The sequence below is a fragment of the Saccostrea cucullata genome, unplaced genomic scaffold, assembly GCF_032062105.1.
Source record: "Saccostrea cucullata isolate Sc308-1 unplaced genomic scaffold, CSIRO_AGI_Scuc_v1 ctg562, whole genome shotgun sequence".
Taxonomy (NCBI): Eukaryota; Metazoa; Mollusca; class Bivalvia; order Ostreida; family Ostreidae; genus Saccostrea; species Saccostrea cuccullata.
The window spans coordinates 192,180-214,803 of NW_026924174.1; the positions used below are offsets into that span (position 1 = coordinate 192,180).

General features: G+C 34.4%; 1 protein-coding gene across 1 annotated transcript in view; it reads left to right on the forward strand.

Annotated features, from left to right (window-relative positions):
• The window catches only part of LOC134265914 (serine-protein kinase ATM-like), a gene marked incomplete at its 3' end in the record, with an annotated part of 201,307 nt that overhangs the window by 173,609 nt on the left and 5,074 nt on the right, over positions 1-22,624 (forward strand). The window contains exons 16-17 of the mRNA XM_062748129.1: positions 5,193-5,353; positions 6,524-6,773. Of these exons, the coding sequence (XP_062604113.1) occupies positions 5,193-5,353; positions 6,524-6,773 (411 nt within the window). The remainder of the gene's footprint in view (positions 1-5,192; positions 5,354-6,523; positions 6,774-22,624) is intronic.

Below are 22,624 nucleotides of genomic sequence, written 5' to 3' on the forward strand. Positions count from 1 at the left end.
CATATTGGACCCGCTTCAGATTCTTGAATGCTAATTTCTAGAGTTTAGATTTATCAATATTCAAAAATTATATGGTAAGCATTATAAGGAGGGTTTCTATTAACATACCAAAAATGAATGAAAAATATTGAAAAACAAAAAAGTTAGAAAATACGATTTTTTAGATTTGCATGTTGTAACGACCAGAAGTACTGATGACGCACGAAAGTAGTCAATTCTGCAAACTAAATGTCATGAACTATCATCTTCAATAAGTCTCCAGTTCATTTCTTTAGTGATTTTCGATAAAAAGGGGCGACAAAATTGCATTTTAAAATCAGGAAATTGTCCATAACCTGGCACCAGAGGCGAATTTTCAAAAAAACGGAATTCATATAATGAACTTTTTTTCCTGAAATTTCATCGAAAACAGCTGAATAGTTGTTGAGAAATCGCCTGCACAAAATTTTGACAGGAAAAAAGAATAATAATAAGAAGAAACAGTAGAATCACTATAGAATCACTATTAACTAGTGTTAATTGTACAGTAAAACTCGGTTATAGCGAAGTCCTGGGGACCTGTGAATTTACTTCGCTATATCCGTAATTCGTTATATCCGTATAGCGAATTAGTATAACCATTATAGCGAATTCGCAATATGCGTGTTTTCCTTCAGGTATTACTACCAAATATGTTAGAGAAGCATATACTACAAAACATATCTTCGATAACTAAGGTTTTATTATGAATTAAATTTTATTTACAAATGCTAAAAGTAAATTAAATCAATTCAATTTTTCAATTTTTTTATAATGTTAGAAAGTTCATTATAAAAGATGTAAATTACATTATATTTAACCTCAACGGGACTCAAAATCAGTTTGCTATATCCATAAATTCGTTATATCAGAGTTCGTTATAACCGTAAAATTTTACAATGATTTGTTAAGAATTTTGCCGGGGACCCTGAAAAACTTCGCTATATCCGTGAATTCGCTATATCCGTGTTCGTACTAAACGAGTTTTACTGTAATGGGGACCGTTAAAGAATTGTTCCCCAAACCCTGCCCAACTCCCTTTTGTGCCATACTCCCTGTAAGCTTCATTAATTAGACTTTAACAACATTTTCCCAGAAGTCATCCGCATTTTTCTTCAGTAGGTAAATTTACATGCTTGATTGTTTTGATGACGACCGTCACAGGTCGAAACCGGTCAACAAAATAAATTTACTGCTGCATTCTCACGAAGTGTTAGTGATCTGCTTTATACTTTTAAGTTTATAACTTTAGTTACATACCCTATTAAATACCTTTCCGTATCCACACGTGAGAATCTTCCGCAATTTTAACCTAAAAGTGTTGGCAATTTTAAGGCCTAAAAGTGTTGGACTTCTTCTCAAGAACCACTGGGCAATTTTTTTTACAAAGCATTTTGAAGGGAAATTTAAATTGTTAAAATATGTTCGCAAGGGGAGATATCAAGAAAAGACAAAAATAGAGTTGGGTCATTAAAAAATCTTCTTCTACTGGGCCAGTAAAGCTGAAACTTATGTGGAAGCATCCTGGGGTAGTTAGATTCTAAATTGTTCAAATCATATGGGGAATCAAAGTTTTATATAGAAATATATAGGAAAAATCTTTGAAAATCTTCTTCTCAAGAACCACTGGGCCAGAAAAGCTGAATCTTATGTGGAAGCAACCTGGTATAGTGTAGATTCTAAATTGTTCAAATAATGACCCCCGGGGGAAGGGTGGGGCCACAATGGGGAATCAAAGTCTTATATAGAAATATATAGGAAAAATCTTTGAAAATCTTCTTCTCAAGAACCACTAAGCCAAAAAGCTGAAACTTATGTGGAAAAGTGTAGATTCTAAATTGTTCAAATCATGACCCCCGGGAGAAGGGTTTGGGGAATCAAAGTTTTATATAGAAATATATAGGAAAAATTGAAAATTTACTTCTCAAGAACCACTGGGCCAGAAAAGCTGAAACTTAAAATCCTGGTATAATGTAGATCTAAATTGTTCAAATAATGACCCCCGGGGGAAAATTGGGGCCACAATAGGGAATCAAAGTTTTATATAGAAATATATAGGAAAAGTCTTTGAAAATCTTCTCAAGAACCACTGGGCCATAAAAGCTGAAACTTATGTGGAAGCATCGTGGTGTAGTGTAGATTCTAAATTGTTCAAATCATGACCCCCGGGGGAAGGGCGGGGCCACAATGGGGAAGCAAAGTTTTACATAGAAATATATGGAAAAATCTTTGAAAATCTTTTCAAGAACCACTGGGCCAGAAAAGCTGAAACTTATGTGGAAATCCTGGTAATTAGATTGTTCAAATAATGACCCCCAGGGGAAGGACGGGGCCACAATGGGGAATCAAAGTTTTATATAGAAATATAAAGGAAAAAATCTTTGAAAATCTTCTTCTCAAGAACCACTGGGCCAGAAAAAGTGAAGCTTACGTGGAAGCATTCTGGGGTAGTGTAGATTCTAAATTGTAGGAATCATGACCCCCTGGAGAAGGGCGGGGCCATTATAGGGAATCAAAGTTTTACATAGAAATATATAGGAAAAATCTTTGAAAATCTTCTTCTCAGGAACCACTGGGCCAAAAAAGCTGAAACATATGTGCCCATGGAAGGATCATGGGGTAGTGTAGATTTCAAAATGTCTAAATTACTATCAGTGGGGTAGGATGGGGATGCATTATGTATAACAACAAGCTTCTTTGTGGCCCATGGGCCTCTTGTTTTTGTTATGTATTTTATCTGTATGGTCGTGACAGTTTAAAAAAATGTGTTAAGGTCATAAAATATGAAATGATTGTTTTCGTAATTTAACATTATAAGAGAAAATAGTAATTAGTTTTACATTTATTGCCTCACCTGCAATTATCAAAAAAGAGATTAGTTTTAATTAATTGTTTACCAGTAGTTATTATCTTCTCTATTATGCCCCAAGTTGCAAATAAAATGGTTGCATTTCAACGAAAAAATTGATTTTGCAAAAAGAAATTGAAACTAATTCACATTTTTGCATTATTATTATGACAGACTGCTGTAATAGTGACAATAGATACAAAGTTTGATGGAACCAGGGATGTATATTATACATCCCTGATCATGCTGTAAGAATGGCATCCAAACATTGTAAACATTAATTATAATTAAGGCCATTCCAAGTTTTTTCTCTGTTTAGCGTCCACTCATCTTTCAAAAACCTACCTACCTATTCGCAAAAAACACACAAGCCAAAACATTAAACAAAGCTTAAAAGTCATAAAAATGACGTCCTTCAAATGATTTGATCTAACTAAACTGCTTTAATACAAGAAATTTCAATTTTTAACGACGTTCGATCCTGATATTTAAAGTCTTAAACTTTTTTTTCCAAGTATATTTTTAGCTTCTACATACATAGCTTAATAAAAATTCAAATCAAAAAATGGGGGTCAATCCACTTCTTTTGGCGCTACACTACATTTAATATGACCTTTTTGCACTGAAATTTGTGTCTTAATTAAAAATTAAATTTTTGACGTTTTCCTTCGAATATTTTTATCCAATTAAAGCATGAAACAAAATGAACTCTATGTTTGTTGAAAAAAGACACTTAAAAATTGTGACTAAGAAAAAGTTTTAAATTGCTTTGCATAATAAATTATTTGACCTTTCTGCACTAATAAAAAGTGATTTTTCTGGCATTGAAAATTTGATAAGCAAGAAAATTATTTTAAAGTCTTAAACTTTGTCTGATTTTAAGCAAATAGGCCAAATTTATCTTGAACATTTAGAAAAGAACATCAAAAGCAGGGGTATATGATGTAAATTTTCAGATATTACTAAAAAGGTGTCAATTTTACGTTAAAATTGGCTCACTTTTTCCCCGGATTTTCAGAATATATTTACTATATTTGTCACACTTTGTTGATAGAATTCATAAGAAATAATTTAATAGATATTTCAGAACCAACATAACACATTTAACTGCAAAAAACAGCTTTTTGTGCAACCAGGAAGGAAAAATAGGAATAAAAAATTAACAGTACTGTTATAGTTCAAAATGGAAAAACTGATCATTTTCGTCTTAAAAACCTTCTGCCACAAAATATAGTCCCTATCTTAATTCTACTTGAATGGAATTTAATCACTGTTTTTTCATTGAATATAGTTAAATTTGCACTGTAGAATTCAGTTTTAATGTTAGAACTTAAAAATCGTGCAGAAGTTTATAAATAAAGGACCTGACCAAATTACGCTCAAAATCTCAGGATCGAACGTCCTTAAGCAAAAACAACGGATTAAATGCTTACAATACACCAAATATAACTTACTGTACAGAATTATTTGAAGAAACTTGCAAAATTTCGACTAAATTTATCAATTTCAGGACTCCTGTTGTTGTGTGTTTTTTCTCATATGGGGTGTCAAATACCAAGGTTCACGCGGATGCTAAACATAGAAAAAACTTGGAATGCCTAACTGTTTAATGGGTTAGGTACTTAGCAATAAGTAAACATGACAAACAGCTGGGGAAAAAACAGATTCTTTTGATTAAATTTAATTCTAGGAACAGATTGCTTGGGTACTTTTTTGTACTGTTTAACCATAAAGGAGATTGTTTGTAATAAAAATATTTCCCTCAACCTACCAAATTGTTTTAGTCACTGTAATATGTAATCTTTGATTGAATAGTAAGACATAACACATATATGGGTGTTTGTTCCTTGTTTTATTAAAGTTATTCAACATCTCTAATTATGGCGAGTGAAATATTAGTTGATGGTGCCAGAAATTGTGAAATGGTGACTAAAAAAATATTTTATGTCGTCATTTAGCAACCTGAAATTAAGTGTGACTTGGAGCATTGTGATGATTTGCAATGTTTGCAGTATTTCACAGATCAGAGGAATCATGCATTTACATATAGAGACTGACTGAATTTGACAAAAAGGGTATAATTTTTCACATGAAAAAATTATAATTCTTATTTTTTTTTTTATTTTATTAGTAAGCAAAGTCCTTCTTTAGTATTAAAAGTATAATTTCTTAATAAACATAACTGTGACTGGGTGAATTCAAAATGGGGCAAAATTGTTCGCAAGGGAGAAAGGGCGGAAATAATTCTTGGAAGAAAATAACTGTATACAGTAATAGATTTAATTAGAATATAAAAGAACGTAATATTTCCTTTCATTCCCTACAGGCTTTACAGAAACTTGCTGAAATCCAAGGTTATGAAAATTGTTGCAGTTACATTGAGACTTATCTACCTTATTTGATTCATCAGTGGTTATGTCTACAGTATAATGTGGATGACTTTCCATTCCTATTGGTCAACTGTGGTTCAAAGAAGGACTTCTACAGGTGAAGTGAAGATTCAAGTTTGTTCAAATTATGACCCCTGGGTGTAGGGTGGGGCAACAATGGGGTATCAAAGTTTAACATAGGAATACATTGGAAAAATCTTCTTCTCAAGAACCACTGGGCCAGGAAAGATGAAACTCATGTAGAAGCATTCTCTGGTAGTGAAGATTCAAGTTTGTTCAAATCATGACCCCCAGGTGTAGGATGGGGCCACAATGGGGTATCAAAGTTTAAATTAGGAATACATTGGAAAAATCTCAAGAACCACTGGGCCAGGAAAGATGAAACTCAAGTAGAAGCATTCTTTGGTAGTGAAGATTCAAGTTTGTTCAAATCATGACCCCCGGATGTAGGATGGGGCCACAATGGGGTATCAAAGCTTAGCTTACATGTAGGAATACATAGGAAAAGTCTTTAAACATCTTTCTTTTAAGAACAGCAAAGTCTTGATTGGTCATAGTTATATGGAAGCATCCTCTGGAAGTGAAGATTCAAGTTTGTACAAATCATGACTTTAGGGGATAGGGTGACACGATGGGGGATCAATGTTTAACAAAGGAATACATAGGAAAAATGTTTTAAAAACTTCTTCTCAAGAACAGCAAAGCCATGATTGGTCATAGCTATATGGAAGCATCCTCTGGTAGTGAAGATTCAAATTTGTTCAAATCATGACCCGTTGGGCAAGGGTGGGGCCATTATGGGTGTTTAAAGTAGGATTACAAAGAAAAAATCATAAAAATTCTTCCTCTTGAGAACGTTGTGATGGGTCATAGTTATACTGAAGCATTCTCGGGTAGTGTAGATTCAAGTTTGTTCATATCATGACCCATTGAGGAAGAGTGGGGCCAATATGAGGTATCAGAGTTTTACATAGGAATACATTTGGAAAAAATCATTAAAATTCTTCACAAAGCCATGATTGATCATCAATTTAAAAGCATTATTAAAGTGTATCATAACAATAAACTAGAAAGCCATTATGTGTCATATTTATTCAAAAGCATTCTTAGGAAGTGTAGATTTAAGTTTGTTCAAATACTTTTCAATACTAAACTGATTTTTGCTTTTACCTAGCTATTTGCTCAGGTGAGGGGTGTGGCACCTGGGCCTGTTGTTTTATTTTTTAGGATTCTTTCATTGTCATATTCAGTGTAATTTCTTTTTCAGAGAACACTTTGAGATTCTCATCACCGAACTCCTTATGTTTAAAGATATTGACAATGCAAAGAGAGTAGCTATGACCCTAGGGCAAGACTGGCTGGAGGTTCTAAAACTCTGCATACCCAGGATTGTGGTGTTCATTCTGCCTCAGTTTGCAGCCTCTCAGAGGGGAGAGACTGCTAGTGAACATGTGAAAAAGAGGACGGCTCATGCAACTGCTTGTTATACTCTGCTGACTGATCAAGCTGGAAAAGAGGTGAAATGTCTCTTGTATAAGCCAGACTTTCTCTGTTTTTCTGATCAAAGTTTGCCTGCCATTCTTCTCTTGTCCATCTTGTCTGCTAAATTTTAGCTCACCTTGCCAAGTCAAGACGATCATATGCTATACCACTGGTGTCAGCATTGGTAAGTTTTGATGTTCACGTCCAGCCAAAAGTAACTAATTGCCCCATATGGACCATATGGACCAAACTACAGACTACACGATTCACACTACCAGACTTCCTTTGGATTCTGGATCTGACTCACATTTTCCAGATGAGTGACCATGTACTCATTTCTGAGGCATGTCCATTTCCAAGAAACTACAGTAAAACATGCTTATGTCGAAGTGCCTTGGGCAGATATTTTTTCTTAGTTACATGCGTAATTCATTTTATTATATGATTGAATAATTCCCATCTCTCTGATTGGCTGAGATCCAACTATGCTAGAAAAATACTACGTTGTATTGACCTGCACGTGACGTTCCAGGTCAATACAAGGATTAATTTCCTCTACATTGATCTAAAAATAGATCGGGATATTCCAAATTGATTTGGAAAGCTATTTAAACTAATATAACTTTTTTTTTCATGTGAAGGAAACATAAGGGAATATATATTTTTGGGTGAGGGTGGTAAGAGGGGATGCAGGGACACTCCTCCAACACTTTCACTGAACAACAATTTTTCCTTTTTGGCAGTCAGTTTTCCCTGATAATACTCCTTCCTTTAAAAATTTATCCCAGAGAAAAGACTGACATAAATTTTTTTTCATGGCAACTAAAATTGATTAAAAAAACTTTTTAAAAAAATAATAAATACGACCTGTAAGGTCGATTAACATTTTAATTTTGCTTCTCTCTTAATTGTATTTGGATAGGACTTAATTAAATGCAAACAAGTGATGGGTTTTATCATTTTATTAGTGAATCATATAATAAAACAATTATTGCTGTGTTTTGAGGTCAATACAATGACTTAGCCATCTTCGAAGTACAATATTCACCTCGCCCTCCGGGCTCGGTGAATATTTTACTCCTCAGATGGCTAAATCATTGTATTGACCTCAAAACACAGCAATAATTGTATAATATCCATTCAGTTTTAAATATAGTACTTAAATGTCAAGGGGAATGAAAATTGCTTCCCTTAATGTGTCAATTCATTAAAAGCTTGTTTGCCATGTAAGAGTGTTTTACTGAAGTACCCCTACCTGGATGAATTCTGTCTGAATGATGCACCTAGGGATTGACTTTACTAGACTTGCTTTGGAGGCTGAATCTGACCTATGTTTTCTGGATGACTGACAGGCTGAATAAGTATAATAGTTTGGAATACTGTATGTGTACTTACACATGTATACTGTGAAAATCATCCTCCTCTTTAACATACTAATGATGAAACAAATATTAGCTTATAGAATCTAAAATTAATTGTACCAATGATAACATGTTTTAAGCATTAAACTCTAGTTAGGGCCCCGCAAGGATTTGCGGGTGCCCTATAGTAATCACTCTGTCTGTCCGTCCGTCTGTCATTCTTCCGTCCACAAAATTTCTGTTTTTTTTTCTGATAACTTTTTTATGGTTGCCCAATCAAGATCAAATTTGGTATGGTAGTTCAGTAGGCAGAAATACATATTTTGATGCTAAGTTTGGTTCTCTATGTCTTCTGGTTTGGAGCTGGGGTGGTGGGGTAGATTCCTTAACTATGCATAAGAATGAATGGGCAAAGAGAGATAACTGCTGAGAATGTTACCATTGTAAACTGGGAAGACTGTGCAATTTGTCCTTTGGGATTAATTAAGCCTTCACGTGAAGAAAATCCTAAGCATTATCTTTATCTGTCACATTGAGATTAATAACTGTACCGCCTCTGTCTGCAAATGAACTTTGTTTTGAAGTTAAGGTCAATTTCTCTGAAATATGGATTTAAAATAATATTCTTTAATACCAAGATACTGTACACAATGATTTATGATAATTTTATTGAATTCTAAAATCAAGATATATATTAAGTTATCATTTTTAGCTCACCTGAGCTGAAGGCTCAAATGAGCTTTTCTAATCACATTTTGTCCGTCGTCCATCCGTCTGTCCGTCCGTAAACTTTTCACATTTTCAACTTCTTCTCAAGAACCAACGGGCCAATTTTAACTAAACTTGGTACAAAGTATCCTTAGGTGAAGTGGAGTTTAAATTGTTAAAATGAAGGGCCAAATCCCCTTACAAGGGGAGATAATGAAGAAAAGACAAAAATAGGGTGGGGTCATTAAAAAATCTTCTTCTCAAGAACCACTGGGCCAGGAAAGATGAAACTCATGTGGAAGCATCCTTGGGTAGTTTAGATATTAAATTGTTAAAATCATGACCCTCCGGGGGCAGGGCGGGGCCACAATAGGAAATCCAAGTTTTACATAGAAATGTATAGAACAAATCTTTAAAAATCTTCTTCTCAAGAACCACTGGGCCAGGAAAGCTGAAACTTATGTGGAAGCATCCTTGGGTAGTGTAGATATTAAATTGTTAAAATCGTGACCCCAGGGAGTAGGGCGGGGCCACAATAGGGATTCCAATTTTTACATAGAAAAGTATATAACAAATCTTTAAAAATCTTCTTCTCAAGAACCACTAGTCAAGGAAAGCTAAAACTTATGTGGAAGCATCCTTGGGTATTGTAGATATTTAGTTGTTAAAATCATGACCCCTGGGGGTAGGGCGGGGCCACAATAGGGAATATATGTTTTACATAGAAATATATAGAACAAATCTTTAAAAATCTTCTTCTCAGGAAGCACTGGGCCAGGAAAGCTGAAACTTTTGTGGAAGCATCCTTGGGGAGTGTAGATATTAAATTGTTAAAATCATGACCCCCGGGGGTAGGGCGGGGCTACAATAGGGAATCCAAGTTTTACATAGAAATGTATAGAACAAATCTTTGAAAATCTTCTTCTAAAGAAGCACTGGGCCAGGAAAGCTGAAACTTATGTGGAAGCATCCTTGGGTAGTGTAGATTCCAAATTGTTCAAATATTGACCCCCGGGGGTAGGGCGGGGCCACAATAGGGAATACAAGTTTTATATAGAAATAAATAGGAACAAACTTTAAAAATCTTCTTCTCAAGAACCACCGGGCCAGAAAAGCTGAAACTTATGTGGAAGCATCCTGGGTAGTGTAGATTCTAAATTGTCCAAATCATGGCCCCTGGGGGTAGGGCGGGGCCACAATGGGGAATTTAAGTTTTACATAGATATATTTAGGAAAAATCTTTTAAGAATCTTCTTCTCAAAAATCACTGGGCCAGGAAAGCTGAAACTTATGTGAAAGCATCCTGGGGTAGTGTAGATTCTAAAGTATTAATTCATGAATGGGGAGGGTGTAGGGGGGGCATGATAGGTATAGCAAGAGGGGAAATCTGGTAAAGAACTTCATCACCCAAGTTACTCAGGTGAGCGATGTGGCCCATGGGCCTCCTTTATTATTACTATTTTATTTTTTTTAATTATTTATTTATTTTATTTTATTTTTTGCTGCCTTAATGCTGTTAATTTTAACAGGTAATCAGATAATAATCCCAATCTGTCAGAGCTTAATAAAGGGTCTTATTGTAAATTTAGAAGAAAAGGGTTAGAGAGCAGTACAATTAATCCCTTGGGATTAATTATCTAGCATGCTGCAGAAAAGGATCACTTCATAAATAAAGATTTGACCTATAGGACCAGCTTTGAATTTTTCCCTCTACAAAAACCTTGTCGATTTGCGTTCCGATTAATGACATTAGGCTGAATACATATAACAATTTGTTTTTCCTAAATCTTTTTTTCAGCGAGTAGAGGTAGGGGGGACCCTTTCATTGATTTTCTGAGTTTGTTATCTCAAAATGTAATAATTATGTTCCCCAAACGGAGTTTGGGAACATATTGTTTTTACTCGGTTTCTTATTATTATTATTATGTTCCCCAAACGGAGTTTGGGAACATATTGTTTTTACTCAGTTTCTTCTTATTAAGGTCTTCCGTCTTCAGCGGAAGACCTTCTTGTTATTCTTAGGTTTCTTTTTCACTTTTATTATTATTATTGTTTTTTTTTCTTACCGATTTTGTGCACGCGATTTCTCGAAAACGGCTTGATGGATTTCCATGAAACTTTCAGGACTTATGAAACATCACTTGAACCTTATGCGTTTTTTTCTGTTTTGATGACGTCACTTCCGGTCTGGAGTTATAAGCTTTTTAATGATTTTTTAAGGGTCAGTTTGTCCGCACGATTTCTCCTAAATGGCTTTAGATAAACACATGATACTTTCAGGTATGGTAGACCTATGTCCATAGATTTGTGGAATGTATTTCATTTTCATCGGAAGTACCGCACGTCGGCGCTCGCTACGGCCCGAAAATAGTCGTATCGCAAAATTCAAAATTTTTAACACTTTTTCTACGATATCTTTTTACCTGGAAATATTTTGTTAAGACATATAGAACAAAAGAAGTGTAGAATTCCGCGATCTTTCAAATGATATCTTTTAAAAAGGGCTGGCCCCTAAAATTAAGGGCCTAGAGGGGCCGAAAGTTTTTCCTTTATATCTCATGAAGTATTGAGAATTTGCAATATGTCAAAGAGGCAAAGTTGTTCAAAATGTCAAGCTCAATCTATTGCAGTCATCAAAATACGTCCATCGTCGTCACTTCCGGCCAAATCAGAAGTAGTCGAAAAACACGTATTTTTGCCGTTCTTAACCCGTTTTGGGGTAACATATGTCTCTGGGAGCATAAAAATTAATTTTCCGTCCGTTCATCATGTCATCACTTCCGTTCTAACCGGAAGTAGCAAAAATGGCTTATTTTTGCATTAATTAACATAAATTAAGGTGATTTATACATTTTTGGGCGTTATTACTCATTTTTGGAAAAAAATGAAAGTCACTTCCGGTTACTTCCGGTCAAACAGGACGGAAGACCTACTCGTTGCTTTGCAACGAGCTTTGCTCTAGTTATTATAAAGGTCTTCCGTCTTCAGCGGAAGACCTTCTTGTTATTCTTAGGTTTCTTTTCCACTATTTTTATTATTGTTTTTTTTTCTTACCGATTTTGTGCACGCGATTTCTCGGAAACGGCTCGATTGATTTTCATGAAACTTTCAGGACTGATAAAACATCAAGCAAACCTGATATATAATTTTTCGTTTTGATGACGTCACTTCCGGTTTTGAGATTTACGCGATTTAGTGATTTTCAGAGGGTCACTTTGTCCGGCAGTTTTCTCAAAAAGCACTTAACACAGAAGCATGAAATTTTCAGCGATGATAGAGCAACATGTGCTGATGTGACATACGCCACTCTTTTTCTCCGGAAGTGCAGCACGTCGGCACTCGCTATGGCTCGAAAAAAGTTCTATCGAGGATTTAAAAATTTTTGACACCTTTTCTGCAATATCTTTTTACATGTTAACATTTTGTAAAGATATATAGAACAAAACTTGTAGAGAATGTCACGATCTTTCAAAAGATTTCAGAAAACAGGGGCTGACCCCTATAATAAAGGGCCAAAAGGGGCCAAAAGTTTTTCCTTTATATCTCAAAAAGTATTGAGAATTTGTAATACGTCAAAGAAGCAAAGTTGTTCAAAATGTCAAGCTTTATCTAATGGTGTCGTCAAAATACGTCCGGCGACGTCACTTCCGGTTAAACCGGAAGTAGACAAAAATTGCATATTTCTGCTGTTCTTGACAGGTTTTTGGATATCATATGTCACTGGAAGCTTAAATCTTAATTTTCCGTCCGTCGACGGTACTTCCAGTCAAACCGGAAGTTGCCAAAAATGGCTTATTTTTGCAATAATTAACATAGATTTGGAGGATTAAACCATTTTTGGACTTCATTACTCTTTTTTTTCTTTTCTAAATGAAAGCTACTTCCGGTCAAACAGGACGGAAGACCTACTCGTTGCTTTGCAACGAGCTAGGCTCTAGTTATTATTGTTTTTTTTCTTACCGATTTTGTGCACGCGAGTTCTCGAAAACGGCTCAGTCAATTTTTATGAAACTTTCAGGACTGATAGAGCATGAAAAAAACTAGATATATATATTTTTAGCTCTTCTGAGCCAAAGGCTCAAAGAGCTAATGCTATGGCCATTTGTGCGGTGTGCGGTGTGCGTGGTGCGGTGTGCGTTAACTTTTTAGATTATGGGCCATAACTTACGAACCCCTTGACCAATTATTGTCAAATTTGTCACAGGGTATCCTTGGCCCAAGGGCTACCATTTATACTAAAATAAGGGTTGAGACCCTTAAACAAGGGGAGATAATCAGGAAAACAAAACCAAAAGTACTGGTTGCTAAAAAATCTTCTTCTCCAGAACCACCTGGCAGATTTTCACCAAACTTACATACAAGGATCAGGATATGTTGAAGATTAAAAATTGTTCAAGGCATGACCCTCGGGCAAAGGGCGTGGTCTCAAGGTCACTTCAAAGTTGACCTAAATTTACAAATAATAAAAATGTTTATATTTTGCTTACTATTAGGACTAGGATCATCAAATCTTGTAAGTTGATGCATCTTAGGACTTCACATCATGTTAACTCAAAAGTAGGTCATGGTGACCTACTTTTTAAATTTTGTGAGCATTTGTTTTCAAATTGATTTGAAGGCATATTTCGGGCACTTTAAGGCCTATGATCATCAAACTTTGTCAGTTGATGCATCTTGGGTCCTTGAACAACGTGACCTAGACTAATTCTTCTTAAAACATTTAATCCAATTATTTCAGTAGGTCATCCTTGTTAATTGATGACCTACTTTTTGAACTTTATGACTAATTCTTCTTAAAACATTTAATCCAATTATTTCAGACACTGAGAGGTTTAGATTTTATCATCAAATCTTGTTAATTGATGCATCTTGGGACTTTAAATTTTACATATGTTCCCCAAATGAAGTTGGGGAAAAGTTTCTTATTATTATTAGGTCACTGTGACCTAAAACCTTTTTAGGGTTAGTAGGCAATTTTACAGGCATTTGTTTTCGTGACATGTGAAATATTTAAAAGGCATATTTTGATTACAATATGACATGGTCAAAATAGCAAGACCGTATAGGATCAGTCAAACTTGGAAATCCTTTGAAATTTTGAACATAGATGCATTAGAATATCTACAACATGATGTATAGCAATTATCTGAAAACACGTGCATGCACGTGCGCTGAAATCTGATTGGCTAAAATTTAAATAGCTATAACTCCCTTGCTTTTCAACCACATAGATAGATGTAATGACCTAGTTTCAACATTTTATGGCAATCTATATTTAAATAGCTATAATCTTCAACCAAACGGGGTATTTATGTAATGGACTTCTACAAGAAGGATGATCACCATCAAACTTTGTGTAAAATCAAAAAGCACTTTGATAATACTTTTGGATTAAATCTTAGTATATTAAAATGTATAGATTGTGTTGACATGGTCATTACGCACATACATTTACATGCGCACGCGTGCAATGCTGAAAAATGAACTAGGTACACGGTGTTACCAAATGCATAGAGTTTGTCTTATCAATGAAGCTTTATGGCTTTATTTAAGTAATTACTGGTAATTATGGTACTTATTGGCTTAGAATCATCAAACTTTGTAAGTTGATGCATCTTGGGTTTTCGGAGAATGATGTGCAAAAAGTAGGTCACTGTGACCTACTTTCGACTTCTTATGGCTATATTTTAGTATCTTAGGTATTTATTGGCTTAGAATCATCAAACTTTGTGAGTTGATGCGTCTTGGGTTTTCGGAGAGTGATGACCAAAAAGTAGGTCATGGTGACCTACTTTTGACATTTTATGGCTTTATTTAAGTATCTACGGTACTTATTCGCTTAGAATCATCAAATTTTGTAAGTTGATGCATCTTGGGTTTTCGGAGAATGATGTCAAAAAAGTAGGTCACTGTGACCTACTTTCGACATTTTATGGCTTTATTCAAGTATCTCTGGTAATAACTGGTTTAGAATCACTAAACTTTGTTTGTTGATACATCTTTGGTTTTTAGAGAATGTCGATCAGAAAGTAGGTCATGGTGACCTACTTTTGAATATCTCAGGTACTGTTTGGCTTAGAATCATCAAACTTTGTCAGTTGATGTATCTTGGGTTTTCAAAGAATGTAGACAAAAAGGTAGGTCATGGTGACCTACTTTTAAATATCTCAAATACTTATTGGCTTAGAATCTTCAATCTTTGTTTATTAATGCATCTTGAGTCCTCAGAAAATTTCAATCTTAATATAGGTCACTGTGATGTACTTATGGTTTTTTTATAGCTTTATTATTAAAAATATTTTCAGTCATTATTGGCTAAAAATCATCAAACTTTGTCATTTGATGCAACTTGGGTCTTAGGATACTTAAGGTTAGAGGCTTCAAATAGAAGTGATAGGTTGTACAATTTATCAGAAGAGCGATTCAAGGCCCTTGGGTCTCTTGTTTATTTTGATGACGTCATTTCCGGTTTTGAGATTTCCGCGTTTTAGTGATTTTCAGAGGGTCACTTTGTCCGGCAGTTTTCTCAAAAAGCACTTAACATAGAAGCATGAAATTTTCAGTGATGCTAGAGTAACTTTTGGAGAAATGAATTTCGTATATCACAACCACCGGAAGTGCGAAGCGCCGACGCTCGCTATGGCCCGAAAATAGCCCTATCAAGAATTTCAAAATTTTAAACACCTTTTCTACGATAACTTTTTACCTAGAAATATTTTGTTAAAGCATGTAGAACAAAAGAAGTGTAGAATTTGAAGATCTTTCAAATGATATCTCGAAAAAAAGGGCTGGTCCCTAAAATTAAGGGCCTAGAGGGGTCGAAAGTTTTTCCTTTATATCTCAAAAAGTATTGAGAATTTGTAATATATCAAAGAAGCAAAGTTGTTCAAAATGTCAAGCTTAATCTATCAGAGTCGTCAAAATACGTCCAGCGTCGTCACTTCCGGCAAAACCGGAAGTAGTCGAAAAAAGCGTATATTTGCCGTTCTTGACAAGTTTTTGGGTAACATATGTCTCTGGGAGCTTAAAAATTAATTTTCCGTCCGTCGTCGTTACTTCCGGTCAAACCGGAAGTAGCAAAAAATGGCTTTTTTTGCATTAATTAACTTAGCTTTAGAGGATTCAAAGCATTTTTGGGCGTTATTTCTCATTTTTGTTAAAAATGAAAGCTACTTCCGGTCAAACAGAACGGAAGACCTACTCGTTGCTTTGCAACGAGCTTTGCTCTAGTTATGTTCCCCAAACGGAGTTTGGGAACATATTGTTTTTACTCGGTTTCTTATTATTATTATTATTAAGGTCTTCCGTCTTCACGGAAGACCTTATAGCGATTCTATTGTTTCTTATTATTATTATTATTTTTCTGACCATCTAATTTTGTGCACGCGATTTCTTGAAGACTACTGGGTGGATTTTCACGAAATTCTCAGAAACAATGCGTTATAATCTGAAGTTATTTTATCCGAGAGATTTTTTTGGAAATTCGCTTCCGGTGCCAAGTTACGGACCTTTTCCTGAATTAAAAAAGACATTTTGTCTGCGGTTAATCTCAAGAACGGTAAAAGATATTAATGTGAAACTTTCAGGGATTATAGATCGTGATATTCACTATCCAGGACGCGACCTTTCGTTCATCGTCAGTACTTCCTGTTGTTTCCAGATGAAAATTTAAAAAGGGGAATTTTCTAACTTTTTTGTTTTTCAATATTTTTTAATCATTTCGATATGTTTAATAATAATCCTTCTAATTAGGCTTAATGTATAATTTGTTTATGAATTGATAAATCCAAACTCTAGATATTAACATTTGAAAATTCGAAGCGTATCCAAAATGGCGTCTCTCTCTGTCAACTCCGACATTTAGCGCGCAGGGGGTTATGGAGTCAGCTGAGCGTTTGGTTGAACGAAACTAACATAAGGATAAATGAAATGTAAAAGAGTATTTTGATTGTCACGTCGTAGTTACGTTGCAATTCTGTTTCAACTAAGGCCAGGTAAAATTAATCTTTAGATTCTCATCCTAATTTGCCAAAAAATTGGGGCGGGTGGGCGGATTTTATTTTTTATTTTTTATAATTGTTAATTTATATATAGGCCTAAGTATCAACAAAACAATGGACGCCCCGTACACATTTCTTTCATTACCTTAATGCAAATATGAATAGATTTAATTCTTTTCATATTCTTTTAAATATTTAAAGAAAATTTTTGCTTTAAAAGTTAAATATTTATTGTTAATTAACAAATTATCAAGTACACATTATACGGCACACCCTGAACAAAATGAGGTGGGGATACCAATAAATTGTGTATGCGTGACTTCTTATTTTGCAAAATCTATATAAATGTTCTAATAATTATTCTACTGAAAAATCTAGGCCTTCTCTTAAGTCTGTCTACGATGTTGTAGATTTTTTTTTATTTCAAAGCTAAGTCACACAGCTGGAGATCGTTATATATAACTTGACTTTCCTCGTCTATTTTTACTTAGTTACAATCTCTCTACATACTTGCTCCTGCCAGTGATGGTATCTATATGTGTTTATGCTATTTTTTCTTCTCTGCCTTCTCTATACTGACAAATTATCTTTTCCTTACACATTTAAACTGCTTTTATTGCCGATTTTTCTCCATTCTTCACATGGCGTTTTTGCTATACATTTTGTAAATAGCGACATGCGACTTTTAATACAGACGGGAGATAACTCTTAAACTTTGACCCAAATTCTTACAGAATAAAAATACATGAAAATACCCAAAAATCAAAATAAAAAACATCGGGGCGGGCGGGGATGAGAATCTAAAGATTAATTTTATATGGCCTAAAGTTTTAATTCGAGGTCTTCTCAAATTGGTTTTAAGTGGTTCTCAAATTAGAAAAAGACGAGACTACATGTACAAATGAAATATTATATCTACAACCTTTTGTTTTGCATCATGGAACAACAGATCTTGAATCACGATTAATATACATGTAAGCATAAGTTTATCAAGAAACAATATATTCAGTGAGTATAAAACGCGGCCACTGTTTTCCCATGCAAACTAATAGAAAAGAATAAAATAAGTAAACCATTTTTCAAAAGATCGTTTAATGAAGTTTATGTAAACATTTGTTTTCTAATAGATCTAATTCAAGTTATTGAACATAAATGGTATCTTAATCCTTGACCGTCGTTGGGTGAGGAACGTTTTTCAGTTTCAGTTTTTTAATAAATGTGAAACTAATTGGGAAATTGAAATATGTTAAAGAATCATAGCCATATTCCACTGCTTTCGTATTACTTGCGTATAAACGATATGTTTTATGTCTCGTACATTGAACGTATTAAATGACTTTTAAAACTCACAATTTAAGCTATGAGAACGTTCTTAATTTTATTGAAGCTATCACCCCTTTTAAATAGAACTTTCCAAAGAAAAGACGTGAAGATTTTGGCGCGAAATTATGAATAGTGACCAACCTTTCACAATTTCAAGACAGATATACTGTTGCAGAAATATTTACAAATAAATTTAGAAGAGTGGTCCCAATATAGTAAAGGTAAGCGCGTTGGAAATACTTGCAGGTAACCCTGGTTCAATCACCACCAATTTTTCAAATTATTTTCAGCTCGATTTTACAGGTTTTTTTTTTCAGAATCGGACGGAAGACCCCTCGTTGCTCGCAACGAGATCGATTCTAGTTAAGGTCTTCCGTCTTCACGGAAGACCTTATAGTGATTCTACTGTTTCTTATTATTATTAAGGTCTTCCGTCTCCAACGGAAGACCTTCTTGTTATTCTTCGGTTTCTTTTTCCCTATTATTATTATTATTTTTCTTCCAACCGATTTTGTGCAAGCGATTTCTCAGAGATGGCTCGTCCGATTTATACCAAACTTTCAGATCTGAAAGATATTTAATTGATCTTGATAGGTTTTTTTGCTTTTTGATTATCTCACTTCCGGTCGTGAGATATGGACGATTTTCTGATTTTCAGAGGGTCGGCTTGTCCAGGAAACTCCTCCGAAACGACTCAAGATATCGACTTAAGATTTTTAGTGAAAATAGAGGAAGGTTTGGTGAGTTGTAATTGGGTCTCCAAATCTTTCTAGCGCAAAAGGCGCCGGAGCTCGGTAGGGCCCGAAAAAATGTCTCAGAAATATCTCACAAAATTTGACATATTTTGTTTCATATCTTCACACCTGTTCATAATTTGTTAAAGCATATTGAAGGAAAAATGTGCAACATCACAAGACCTTTCATTTGATATGAAGAAAATAGGGCTGACCCCTCAAATTAGGGGCTCAAAGGGGCCAAAAGTCTTTTATCAATAACTCTCTAATGATCAATATTTTGTTATACATTACTGAAGCAAAAGTATTCATCTTAACGCTTTGCAACAATATATGATACAATTTTGATCATATGTTACGTAATTAGGGGTCACAAGGGGCCAGAATGTCAAATCTTAGACGCTTTATATCTCGAAAAGTGGGAATATTTTGATAAGCAATATTGAACAAAAGATGGTCAGAATTATATTCTAAACAATATGCATACTTTGAATTTTTGTAAAACGGCCCCATTAAGGACTTGTAGGAGTGGCCCCTAAATATTTTCATTAATCATATCTCCACAACGCATTGAAATCTCTGAATAAGTGTTGAACAAAAAAACTTCAAAATCACAAGACCTTTCATTTGATATCAAGAAAATGGGGCTGCCCCCTCAAATAAGGGGCTCAGAGGGGCCAAAAGTCTTTTTTCTATAACTCTTTATTGATCAATATTTTGTTATGCATTACTGAAGCAAAAGTATCTATCTTAACGATTTGCAGCAATATATGATAAAATTTTGATCATATGTTACGTAATTAAGGGTCACAAGGGGTCAGAATGTTAAATATTTGACACTTTATATCTCGAAAAGGGGGAATATTTTGATAAGCAATATTGAACAAAAAATGGTCTGAAAAATGTTTTGAACAATATGCATACTTTGAATTTTTGTAAAGCGGTCCAATTAAGGACTTGTAAGGTTGACCCCTAAATATGTATATGAAGCATATCTCCACAAGGAAAAGAAATCTCTGGATAGGTGTTGAACAAAAAGTCTTTGAAATCACAAGACCTTTCATTTGATATCAAGAAAATGGGGCTGCCCCCTCAAATAAGGGGCTCAGAGGGGCCAAAAGTCTTTTTTCTATAACTCTTTATTGATCAATATTTTGTTATGCATTACTGAAGCAAAAGTATCTATCATAACAATTTGTAACAATATATGATACAATTTTGATCATATGTTACGTAATTAAGGGTCAGAAGGGGCCAGAATATCAAATTTTTTATGCTTTATATCTCGAAAAGGGGGAATATTTTGATAAGCAATATTGAACAAAAAATGGTCTGAAAAATGTTTTGAACAATATGCATACTTTGAATTTTTGTAAAGCGGTCCAATTAAGGACTTGTAAGGTTGACCCCTAAATATGTATATGAAGCATATCTCCACAAGGAAAAGAAATCTCTGGATAGGTGTTGAACAAAAAGTCTTTGAAATCACAAGACCTTTCATTTGATATCGAGAAAATATGGGGCTGACTCCTTAAATTAGGGGCTTAGAGGGGTCAAAAGTCTTTCATCTTCAACTCTTTCATGATAAATATTTTCGATAAGTATCCATACTGAGAAGCAAAGATATTTATCTTAACGATTTGCAACAATATATTATAAAAAATTTTATCATATGTTACGTAATAAGAGGTTGCAAAGGGCCAAAATGTATATTTTTTATGCTTTACGTTTCGAAAAGAGGGATTATTTAAAAAAGCCATATTGAACAAAAGATGTTCAGAATATCCTGATAAAAAAACAGAAACTTTTAAATTAATGATGGAAAACTTAATGTCGTTCTCTTTTAACGAATATCTCAGTCAAAATCACATCTCATCTTATCGAGAAATTCAACGGAAGACCTACTCGTTGCTCGCAACGAGATCTCATCTAGATCTTATTATTATTCTTTTTTTTGACAAAATTTTGTCCAGGCGATTTCTCGAAAACTATTCAGCGGTTTTTCATGAAACTTTCAGAAAATATGTGTCATTATATGAAGTTGTTACATCCGAAGAGAAATTTGGAAAATTCGCTTCTGGTGCCAAGTTATGGACGATTTCCTGATTTTAAAATGCGATTTTGTCGCCCTTTTTTCTCAAATATAGCTGAAGATATGACCTGGAGACTTATTGGAGACGATAGTTTGTCACTTTGTGGTTTGCGGAATCACCTTCTCGTGCGTCGTCAGTACTTCCGGTTGTTACGAGATGCAAATTTTAAAAAATCGTTTTTTCTAACTTTTTTGTTTTTCAGTATTTTTCATTTATTTTTGGTATGTTAATAGAAACCCTCCTTACAATGCTTACTATATAATTTGTTTGAATGTTGATAAATTTAAACTCTAGATATTAGCATTCAAAAATCTGAAGCGGGTCCAAAATGGCGGCTGTCTCTGTCAACGCCGACATTTCGCAATAGGGGTTTAAGGAGGCAGCCGAGCGTTTGCTTGAACGAAAGTAACATAAGGATAAATGAAATGTAAAGGAATACTTGGATTGTCACGTCGTAGTTTCGTTGCAGTTCTGTGTCAAACTAACGTCTTCTATAATTGGTAAAACACTAAGTGTGCAGAGGAAATTCGACACCTAATATCTTTTGTTTACCATGGAAAAACAGATCTTTAATCATGCTTATAAGTAATGCTTTCTCAAAAAAGAATATCAATTAATATTTTAAGTTTAAATCTTAACAACTATTTTTCCTATGCACACTTGTGTCATATTAAACTAATAAATAAGACAAAAATAAGATGTTTTTTAAAAGATCGCTTCATGGAGTTTATTTTAGCATTCTTGTCTCAGAGTTATTGATCAAGAATGATATCTGATTCCATGACCGCTGTAGGAGGAGCCATGTTTTTTGGCGAAACATTTCAACCTTTGTCGACTTACTAATCGGGATAGTTCACTTTGGGGATACAAAGGAAACTGAAAAAAGTTAAAAATTCATAACTGTTTCACCGCTTTAGTGTTAAATTCATATATACAATATGGAATTTGTAAAATGTGTTAATATACTTTGTAAACCTTGAATAGACTATAAAAACGTTCTTTTTTTAACTTCATTGAAGATATCACACCTATTTAATAGAACATTCCAAAGAAAAGGCGCAAAGATTAACTTGTGGCGTTTATCGCTAAATTTTGAATAGTGACCTGCCTTTCATAATTTTAAGATAGAAGCACTGTTTTGTACATATATACAAGTAGATTTAGAGTAGAGGTCGCAATGGCGTAGTATTTAGTGCGTTGGAGTTTCATGCTGGCGACTTGGGTTCAATCCCCCTTGTGTGCAAATCTTTTTCAATTTTTCTGCTCGATTTAACGTTTTCCTTCCGGAATCGGACGGAAGACCTCTCGTTGCTCGCAACGAGTTTCACATCTAGTTAAGGTCTTCCGACTTCCTTTGGAAGACCTTATTGTTTTCCGTCGGTTTCCTATTATTATTATTATTATTATTCTTTTTTTCATTTTTATGGTGATATCTCAGCTGTGACTGTACGGATTTAAAAGATTTTTACAGGAAAGATGCATCAGGTTAATATCTCCAGACGTGTTTTTCATTTTTTGAAAATTTTCTTCCGTTCGCGATTTTTGGGGAAATTTGTATTTTTTAAATGGATTTTTGTACACTACTTTTCTCGAAAACGGCTAAAGATATGACAATGAAACTTATGGACATGAAAGAACATCACATGTAGATGTGCCAAACGTCCTTC